The sequence below is a fragment of the Miscanthus floridulus genome, chromosome 6 (genome assembly GCF_019320115.1).
Source record: "Miscanthus floridulus cultivar M001 chromosome 6, ASM1932011v1, whole genome shotgun sequence".
Lineage (NCBI taxonomy): Eukaryota > Viridiplantae > Streptophyta > Magnoliopsida > Poales > Poaceae > Miscanthus > Miscanthus floridulus.
This window is the reverse complement of record NC_089585.1, coordinates 102250340-102260772: the sequence shown is the minus strand read 5'-3', so window position 1 is coordinate 102260772 and position 10433 is coordinate 102250340. Positions and strand designations below refer to the sequence as shown.

The window sequence follows — 10433 nt, the reverse complement described above, 5'->3', positions numbered from 1 at the left end:
CCTAGTTGCTGCAAGAGTTATTAAGAAGAATTGTTAGTCTCCAGTTCGATTTTCAACATGTCATATGAAATAGTAGTGAAATGATACTTACTTGTCACCGCAGGGTCGAATCACCGGGCGCCAATGAAGTGGGATCGGCCGCACCGGGAGCTGCGAGGGCCCACGCAAGTAGACTCCCGACGAGGTAGAGCTAGAGGCAGTGCTAGTGGAACCCCCTGCTATCGCTATCGCCGCCTCCCCATGGTCCGATGAGTCAGAGGAAGTGCCACCCCCTCCTATGTGTAGACCCACCACCTAGTCGTCCTCGTCCACCGACGGGGTGGCAGCTGGCTGCACCCTTGTCCTCGGATGGCCGCGGGGGCGGCCGCTCCTCGTCCTCCTTGTCGACGGCTCCAGCAAGGGGTCCTCCTCAGCGTGGGGTGGTGAGCGCTCCCTCATGTAGAGGGAGTTGACCCCCCGATGGGCCTGCCTTCCACCCGGCATTTTGTCAAGTGCCTGCAATTTCAAAGAGTAAACCAATTAGCACAGTTAAATTACAAGTACTTATAAAGAGATGCAAAATGAACGAAACATAATTGCAATAATAATAATATAGTATTACATGAATTAGAAATATTCTTCACAATTGGTAGCGGTTGGATCATAGGTGTCGACATCACTATCAATATTGTCGAGTAAATCGGGCTCATCTCCATCGTTGTCATCATTGTCATCGCCTAACTGTAATTGCTTAAGCATTTGTAAGTCCTTAACATTTTGCACCTCTTCTCCGTTGTCCTCATCTCCATCGTCCTGATCAATGTCAATGTCTACTTCCATGCCCATCAGTGAAAACATGTCTATGCCAAACCTCCCTTCTAGCCCCTCTGGTTGATAGAACTCCTGTGTGTTTGGGTCAAAGTTGTAATCCTCATCGTTTGGGACAGGCAGTTTACCGTGCGGCGATACCAACTGCACAAGGTACCAACCAATAAGATTGGGGTCTTTTTGGCACGCCCATGGGAGATAATAAACTTGCATGGCCTGTTGAGCCACAATATAGAAATCCTCTCCTTGATAGACATAATCCTATTGAATTTCGACTTGTCCAATCTCAGGGGCTGTTCTCGTGACATTAGGATCGAACCAATGGCATTTGAATATGACTTGATTAGGAGCTTTGCGACACTCAAAATTGAGCTCGTATATTTCTTCTACTATGCCGTAGTAGTCGCGCTCATCGATGCCGGGCGTACGAACTCTGGTATTCGTGGTTTTCTGATTGGGTAGACTCCGCTCGTAGTTTCTTGTGTGAAAGCGATAGCCATTCACATCATAAACGGTGAATGACTTGACCTTATAGGCGAAGCCTTTGGTGAGCCCTTTCAACTCAGCATCCATTTCCGCATCCTTGCGGGCCTACAAGGTGAGGCCGGATAGATCGTTACATTACTCGCTCGTAGGAGCAAAGTGGGATGTCAAAGATTGAACGAGGTAAATTGGATGGTACCTTCGTATCAAACCAGGATATGAAATCGGGCACACCATCTTTGAGAAGACTATCTTCTTCTTGAGGGGAAGGAGCCCTATTCCCTGTTCAGTATTTTTTCAGAAATTCCCTGAAAAAAACAAGAGATAAGGGGGTTCGATAGATGGAGGATAGTGAATAGGGCGTATGTAACAAGCTCATTGAGAACTTACTGCACATATGGCTTCACTTCGTCAAGGTTCAACAACACATACAACATGATAGTGCGCCACTCATCATGCCGCAAGGTCTTGGTGCCCGATGCGCTTGCCTTTCCGAGTTGCCCTTTGAAAAGGCTGAGGTTCGATGAACTCTCGTCCGCGTTGTAACGAGGGGGACGATTGTGCACGCTGGGAAGGCCATCCTTATAGTATGCTGTTGTGAAGTTTGACACCTCCTCCAGAATGAATGCCTCTGCCACAGAAGCCTCAATTTTGTCTTTATTTCTACACTTTTTCCGAATAATCTTTAGACATCTCTCAATTGTATAGCACCAACGAGCCTGCACGGGCCCCCCCATTCGTGCCTCGTACGGTAGGTGCAAAATCAGATGCTGCATTGCCAGGAAGAAACCGGGTGGGAAGATCTTCTCCAACTTGTAGAGCAACACAGGTGCCACTTTCTCCAAGTCATCAATCACGTCCCGAGATAACTCCTTGGCACAAAGCTAGTGGAAGAAATAGCTCAACTCTGCCAGCACGCACCACACATGCTCAGGGACGTATCCCCGGGTCATCGCAGGAAGGAGCCGCTCAATCCATATGTGGTAGGCATGACTCTTCATCCCTAAGACTCGCATAGTGGACAATTCACTCCCCTACTCAAATTCACCGCATGCCCATCAGGGAACATTAATGTCTGGATCCACTGCAGTACTTCCTTCCTTTGATCCTTTTTGAAGACATAATCGACCGGAGTCCTTCTCCATTTCTTGCCGAGCGCGGGAGGCTTCATCACTTGCTTTGGCCTATCGCACATCGTTGCCAGGTCTAGTCTAGCCTTAATGTTGTCCTTTGACTTATCAGGAATGTCCATGAGTGTTGCAAAAAGCGCCTCGGCGATATTCTTTTCTATGTGCATTACATCAATGTTGTGTGGAAGAAGAAGGTCATTGAAATAGGGGAGCCTAATCAAGCCCGATTTATGAGTCCACTGGTGTTCCTCACCATATCTAATAAAACCACATTTCTCTTTATCATCTTTGAGAGCCTCTATCTCAGCACGGACCTCGGCACCGGTCATCATCTGAGGTGCAGGGTCGGTGACTTGAACCCCTTTCCTAAAGTTCTTGACGTCTCGTCTGAATGGATGGTCAAGAGGGAGGAATTGACGATGTTGGTCAAACAAAGAAAACTTGCCACCCCTCTTCAGCCAAGTGAACCTCACAGTTGTCCTGCATATTGGGCATGGGAACTTCCCGTGAACACACCACGCGCAGAATATGCCATACGCCAAGAAGTCATGCAGGGAGTAGTGGTACCACACATGCATTGTGAAGTTCTTCTTTGTAGCTTGGTCGTATGTCAGTACCCCCTTTTCCCAAGCAAGGATCAATTCATCAATGAGAGGCTCCATGAACAAACCCATCTTGTTCCCCGGGTGTCCAGGAATTATCAGTGACAAGAATACGTTCTTGGGTTGAAACATGATGCTGGGGGAGAGATTGAGGGGGATCACGAACATGGGCCAACAAGTGTACGGGTCCGCCAACAATCCATAGGGGTTGAACCCATCTGTTGCCAGCGCTACACGTACATTCTGAGCCTCCTCAGCTTTACCATGATGTATGCCATCGAAATGGGTCCATGCATCGCCATCAGATGGGTGTACCATCTTGTCAGCATTGTATCTTTTGCCATGTTTGTGCCATGTCATCTGTTTCGCGGACTCCTCTGTCATGTACAGCCGTTGGATCCTTGGTATGACAGGAAGGTACCGTAGGACCTTCGTGGGGATACCAAGCTGTTCCTTCTTGCCATCACTAGTGTCGATCTCTAGATACCTAGAGGATTTGCACTTTGGACAGTGCGTTGCTTTCTCGTGATCTTTCCTAAATAGGACGCAACCATTTGTACAAGCATGGATGTGCTCATACGGCATCTTAAGGGCATGAAGAAGTTTCTATGACTCATACAAGTTCTTCGGCAGAATGTGACCCTCCGGAAGCAGGGATCCAACAACTACCAACATACCATCGAAGTTGTCTCGACTCATGCTACACTGCGACTTGAACGCCATTAGGCGTCCAATGGCATCTAGTTGCGAAACCATTGTCTTTTTGTGAAGGGGCTTCTGTGCCAAAGACAGCATATCATAGTACGCCTTTGCGGATTCCTCTGGCTCGTCCTCTAATCCTTCACCAAACCATGCCTCCTGAAAGTCATCCATCCAGTCTGCTACCCCCGACATCTCCATCAAAAGCCTCAAGGCGTGGTCGCACCACCTCCTCTCTAATACAATCGGCTTCACCATGGTGGATCCAGCAGGTATAGTTTGGTGTGAATCCATACTTGCAAAGATCTTCCCCCACGTTCTTCCTATTCTTTCTTACATGGTTGTCACATTTGCTGCAGGGACACGGCATCCGACTCGACCCTCTAGCAGCCTCGCCAAATGAATGCTCCAAGAAAGCATTAGTCTTAGTCATCCATTCTGGGGTCATACTTGCGTGGCCCGTGTACATCCAATCATGGTTCTCCATCCTCTGGCATATACATATGTAAGCGAGTAATATAACCAGCAATTGCATCTACACGGCGTTCCTACCATCTAATAGGTGAGGATAGGTCCTAATCCCACCCACAGATGCATATATGAGGTCAGTTTCAATGCTCCGCTCCTATCCGAGACAGAATTTCAGCAGCACCTCCCTGTTGTTCTCTCGATACACGTCCTGCAAGAGAGAGTGTGTATCCGGAGAACAACAGGGAGGTGATGCTAAAAGTCTGTCTCGGACCGGAGCGAACCATGGAAACTAACCTCATCTATGCATCCGCGGGCTATCCAAAATACATGGACAATCCGAAAGAGATACGGTCGTAGATATGCAAAGATCTGCATACCTCCGACCGTATCTCTTTTGAATGGGAGACGCCTAACTGGGCTACGTGACCATATAAAACATGCATGCAAAGGAGGAGGGGGTTATACCTAGGGTGGCGGTGGAGTCAAGCTAGCGGGGTAGTGGCGTGTCGATGTAGTGGCAAGGCGATGCGGTGCAGGCAGACCAGCAGCGCCGACAAAGACGATCGGGGTCGCCGAGTCCCTCCCATGGGTCCTTCTCCTACATAAAAAGGCAATAGGTTAGAATCCATTGAAAATTTCGGCAGCACCTCCCCTGCACGGGGAGGTTTCCAAAACCTGCAAGAAACGTAGGCGCGATGGCCAACAACCACATATATACCAAACATAGGCATGAAGGCCAACAAACATATATATACCAAGACGAACCATGTACTTTAGTTCTCTTTCCATGCAGATGAAAGTATCAAAGTAGTACAACAACAAGTACTACTACCACTACAACTACTACTAACACTAACACTACTACTACTAACACTACTACTATCACTACTTACTACTAACAATACTACTAACACTACTAACTACTAACTACTACTACTTACTAACTACTACTAACACTACTAAGTACTACTACTAACTACTACAGGTGTAGGGCATACCTTCGCGATGAGAATGCCAACAACGAGGGTCGGCGACGACGGCGGGGACGACCGCAGCGGCATGAGGGTCGATGGGCCTAGGCCGGGACCTTTCTTCTCCTCTCCTTCTCCTTCTCCTCGTCTCTTCTCCCCTCCTCCTCTCTTCTCCCCTGCCTCCTCCTCCTCTCTTCTGCAGTGGCCGCCGGTGGGGGCAGTGGCCGCCGACGGGGGAGGTGGCCGCCGAGGGGGGCGCGTAGGCGGGGGAGGTGGCCGCCAAGGGAGCCGGCGCGGGTGGTGGAGGCTGGGCGGGCGGGGGCGGTGGCCGCGGCGCGCCTCCTCCTCCTCTCTTCTGCAGTGGCTGCCGGCGGGGGCGGTGGCCACCGGCGGGGGAGGTGGCCGCCAAGGGGGGCACGCAGGCGGGGGAGGTGGCCGCCGAGGGGGCCGGCGCAGGCGGTGGAGACCGGGCAGGGGCGGTGGCCGCCGGCGGGGCGCGCCGCGACGGCGTTGGGGCCCGCGCAGGGAGGCGGCCTGGGGGCGCCGGCCGGTGAGGGGCCGCCGCATGGGGAGGCGCGGTGGCCGGTGGTGTGCAGAGGCGTAGGCCGGGGCGGAGGCGCGGGCCGGGGCGGAGGCGCGGTGGCCGGCGATGTGCGGAGGCGCGGGCCAGGACGGAGGCACGGTGGCTGGCGGGGTGCGGAGGCGCGGGCCAGGGCGGAGGCGCGGTGGCTAGCGGTGTGCGGAGGCGCGGGCCGGGGCGGAGGTGTGCGGCGGCGACGGCTGAGGGAGAGAGAAATGAGAGAAAGAGAGAGAGAGAGAGCGCCGGCCTGGCGTGGGTGAAGATAAGGCGGCTTTGCCAAGTGTCAGATCGGTGGCACTCGGCAAAGTCAATTTTCTTCGCTGAGTGTCGTGATCTGGCACTCGGCGAAGTTTTAAAAAAAATCAGCAGCTCTTTGCTGGGTGCCAGCTGGGCGGCACTCGGCAAAGTTATTACTTTACCGAGTGCCAACCCTAGGCACTCGGCAAAATAAAAAAAATTTTGGTTTTTTGCCACCAATTTTTTTTGAAGCTTTAGTACACTACCACAAACAGCATGTTTAAATTTGGGACATTTTCATTGCCTTTTGGTATATTTCTATAGTTTATTTTGTTTTGTTGAATTTTTCCGAAAAATGTAAGTTTGAACTGCGGGTGCATTGAATAATGGATTACATTCGTTCAAAAAATGTTATCCTTGTTTCTTAGTGTAAATTTAGGCTAAATCCAGGAACTGTCTCAAAATTTCGATCAACGTGCTCACGGAGCAACGCCGCCAACTTGCGTGGGAGTGGTTTTTTAATTGTATAAAATGCGAATGAATTCCGAAAATCATGAAACTTGTCGAGTTGTCGCCGTATCGTATGCGTATGCCGTGGAAAAAATTTGAAAAAGTTTCGACCACGTTGTCATGTACGATGCTCACAAACCAGGACATCTATCACATGTGGAGATGTCCTGGTTTGTGAGCATCGTACGTGACAACGTGGTCGAAACTTTTTCAAAAATTTTCCACGGCATACGCATACGATACGGCGACAACTCAACAAGTTTCATGATTTTCAGAATTCGTTCGTATTTTATACAATTAAAAAAACACTCCCACGCAAGTTGGCGGCGTTGCCCCATGAGCACGTTGATCGAAATTTCGAGACAGTTCCTGAATTTAGCCTAAATTTACACTAAGAAACAAGGATAATATTTTTTGAACGAATGTAATCCATTATTCAATGCACCCGCAGTTCAAACTTACATTTTCCGAAAAAATTCAACAAAACAAAATAAATTATAGAAATATGCCAAAAGGCAATGAAAATGTCCTAAATTTAAACATGTTGTTTGTGGTAGTGTACTGAAGCTTCAAAAAATTGGTGACAAAAAACCAAAAAAAAATTATTTTGCCGAGTGCCTAGGGTTGGCACTCGACAAAATAAATTCTTTGCCGAGTGCCAAACGGGGGGCACTCGGCAAAGAGGACGCCGCTGGATGCCGTTAGGCCCCCTACCAACCTTTGCCGAGTGTCTTCCTTTGCCGAGTGCCAGGCACTCGACAAAGACAACATTTGCCGAGTGCAGGTCTTTGCCAAGTGCCAGACACTCGGCAAAGGTCTCTTTGCCGAGTGCCATATTTTGCCGAGTGTGGCGCTCGGCAAAACAGGTCTTTGCCGAGTGCGGCTCTCAGCAAAGCAGGTCTTTGCCGAGTGCCCGAAATTTGGCACTCGGCAAAGATTTTTGCACTCGGCAAATCGCGTGTTTCCCGTAGTATACTCGATCAATTTTTGAGTCATTGACGGTGTGCAATGGCGAGTATCACAAATTTTTTATGTTTGTAAGCAAACTTTGCCTTCTTTTTTAGACCACCATGTTTTTAAAGGAAGTCATTTTGAAGTTGTCTTAAGTCAAATATTTTAAACTTTGATCGACTACAAATAAATTATTTTAGGTTGAGTTTGAAAATATGAAAGTGGTGTAAGTAGATTCATCTTGAAATATAGTTTTATAAAAGTATATATTGACTATATTTTATAGATATTTTATAACAAAAAAAAGTAATGGTCAAAGTTGTTTTTGGAGACCGTGCCGATGTCCAAAAACGACTTCCTTTAGGACATTGAGGGAGTACAGGCTATTGCTACTCACTTTTTGTTTACAGTGGGACTATGAACCACCGATCCGTGTCAGTTGTTACAACATATTTTTGTATGAACAAGTGTACTATTTTTCCCGCTCTATTATTATATATGAAGTGTCCACTAACAATATATAATGGGCACATAGACTCTTACATGTCTATAAATCTACTAGGTCAGAGCAAACAGAAAATATAATCGGAAACGATGGAGATGGGCACGGTTCTGGGTGCCATGGAGGAGTGCAGCTTCACCTTCCTGGCCATGGCCGTGGGGTTCCTAGTGCTTTTGTATTTGTACGAGCCGTACTGGAAGGTGCGCCACGTGCCCGGGCCCGTGCCGCTGCCGTTCATCGGCCACCTCCACCTGCTGGCGAAGCACGGCCCGGACGTCTTCACTGTGCTCGCCAAGAAGCACGGGCCTATCTTCAGGTGATCCTCCTCCTCCCCCTCCCAATCCTCTGCTGCTTCTGCTTGAACGTCGTCGCTCGCTGCATTTCAGAAGTTCAGGGTGCTTATTTTGTGGTGTGTTAATTTGCGGTGAAAAGTCAAAACTTTTCTTCCCTCGAGAGTCGAGATGATAGTTTTGAAGATTTGGTCGATTATAATGTCAACTTGTCAAAGGCAAATAGTTTTGATTCCATCTGCCTGCAGATTTCACATGGGAAGGCAGCCATTGATCATCGTAGCCGACGCAGAGCTCTGCAAGGAGGTGGGCATCAAGAAGTTCAAGAGCACGCCTAACCGGAGCTTGCCTTCGCCCGTCGCCAATTCTCCAATACACCGGAAAGGCCTCTTCGCTACAAGGTAGCAAAATCAATTCAAAGGAAAATACATCTCTGAGGATCTTTCATTCACTGAAAACTGAAGTTCAAATCCAATTTGGTCGTGTATATTATAGTCAAGGTGCGCGTGTGTCTGCAGGGATTCGAGGTGGTCAGCGATGCGAAACGTTATCGTCTCGATCTACCAGCCGTCGCACCTCGCCGGGCTGATCCCGACCATGGAGTCGTGCGTCGAGCGCGCTGCGACGACGAACCTCGACGACGGCGAGGAGGTCGTCTTCTCCAAGCTGGTGCTGAGCCTCGCCACTGACGTCATCGGGCAAGCGGCGTTCGGCGCGGACTTTGGCCTCTCGGGAAAGCCGGTGGTGCCCGACGACGATGATACGAACGGTGTCGGCGACGTCGGAGATGCAGCAAAGGCGAAGGCGTCATCGGAGTTCATAAACATGCATATCCACTCGACCACGTCGCTCAAGATGGACCTGTCGGGGTCGCTCTCCACCATCGTTGGCACGCTCGTGCCCTTCCTGCAGAAGCCGCTGCGGCAGGTGCTCCTGAGGGTCCCCGGCTCCGCCGACCGGGAGATCAACCGTGTGAACGGCAAGCTCCATAGGATGGTGGACGGCATCGTTGCCGCCCGCGCAGCGGAGAGGGAGCGTGCGCCGGCGGCGTCACAGTCACAGCAGCACAAGGACTTCCTCTCCGTGGTGCTCGCGGCGAGGGAGAGCGACGCGTCCACGCGGGAGCTGCTCTCGCCGGACTACTTGACCGCGTTGACCTACGAGCACCTCCTCGCTGGGTCGACGACCACGGCGTTCACGCTGTCCTCCGTGGTCTACCTCGTCGCCAGGCACCCGGAAGTGGAGGAGAAGCTGCTTAGGGAGATCGACGCGTTCGGCCCTCGCGGCAGCGTGCCCACTGCGGATGATCTTCAGACCAAGTTCCCCTACCTCGATCAGGCACGCACGATTGCATTGCACAAATGCCATGACGCCGTTGAATAAGGCCTTGATCTATGGACTTTGACACACATGTATGTATGCATGCAGGTGGTGAAGGAGTCGATGAGGCTGTTCATGGTGTCGCCATTGGTGGCGCGAGAGACCTCCGAGCGACTGGAGATTGGTGGCTATGTGCTTCCAAAGAGCACATGGGTGTGGATGGCACCAGGGGTCCTCGCCAAGGATCCCCACAACTTCCCGGACCCGGAGTTGTTCCGACCAGAGCGGTTCGACCCAGCCGGTGACGAGCAAAAGAAGCGGCACCCATACGCGTTCATCCCTTTTGGAATCGGCCCCAGGGTTTGCATCGGCCAGAAGTTCGCCATCCAGGAGATCAAGCTCGCGATAATCCACCTCTATCAGCACTATGTGTTCCGGCATTCTCCCAGCATGGAGTCCCCTCTAGAGTTTCAGTTTGGGATTGTGGTCAACTTCAAGCATGGTGTCAAGCTTCACGTCATCAAGAGGCATGTGGTTTGCCTCTAGCTTATTGCACAAAGCATGTTGGTCCTTCATATATGATTTTTAAAACAATAAAGCATGGAGCCCTCTTCTCGTAATATTCTCTTTGAGCTAGCTTATAGCTTATTGCTCAAGGCATGAGGCATGTGGTTTGCCTCTAGCTTGTAGCTTATTGCTCAAGGCATGTGGTTTTCATCTTCTTTTTTTGTGTGTGTTGGTGGTGTGGTCACCCCCTGGGTGGCTCTTTCTGTAATTGTTTCTAGTTTCGTTTATGCAGCTCTTTGGTGCCGGGGAGATTTTTTCCCCACGGTTTTTGTCCAAAAAAAAATCTCTTTGAGCTAGTTCTTGAAAAAGAGAC

At 50.1% G+C, this 10433-nt stretch overlaps 2 protein-coding genes across 2 annotated transcripts; one reads left to right on the top strand and one right to left on the bottom strand.

Moving 5' to 3' along the window:
• Positions 1–294: 294 nt before the first annotated feature.
• Positions 295–5730, bottom strand: LOC136460925 (uncharacterized). The gene is made up of 2 exons (XM_066460448.1): positions 5191–5730; positions 295–495 (listed from the first exon to the last, which is right to left on the bottom strand). The coding sequence occupies exons 1-2, from the start codon at positions 5728–5730 to the stop codon at positions 295–297; spliced, it is 741 nt and encodes a 246-aa protein (XP_066316545.1).
• Positions 5731–8035: 2305 nt separating this feature from the next.
• On the top strand, positions 8036–10099 carry LOC136460924 (cytochrome P450 711A1-like). The gene is made up of 4 exons (XM_066460447.1): positions 8036–8259; positions 8482–8634; positions 8752–9571; positions 9662–10099. Exons 1-4 carry the CDS (start codon positions 8036–8038, stop codon positions 10097–10099), a joined length of 1635 nt encoding a protein of 544 aa, XP_066316544.1.
• The last annotated feature ends 334 nt before the right edge of the window (positions 10100–10433 follow it).

Coding starts and splice junctions, on each gene's coding strand:
- LOC136460925 (XM_066460448.1), bottom strand. CDS start 5,730: ATGCGGCGGCCCCTCACCGGCCGGCGCCCCCAGGCCGCCTCCCTGCGC. Junction 496..5,190: donor TTGGCATTCTCATCGCGAAG/GTATGCCCTACA, acceptor TTGAAATTGCAG/GCACTTGACAAAATGCCGGG.
- LOC136460924 (XM_066460447.1), top strand. CDS start 8,036: ATGGAGATGGGCACGGTTCTGGGTGCCATGGAGGAGTGCAGCTTCACC. Junction 8,260..8,481: donor AAGCACGGGCCTATCTTCAG/GTGATCCTCCTC, acceptor ATCTGCCTGCAG/ATTTCACATGGGAAGGCAGC. Junction 9,572..9,661: donor AGTTCCCCTACCTCGATCAG/GCACGCACGATT, acceptor GTATGCATGCAG/GTGGTGAAGGAGTCGATGAG.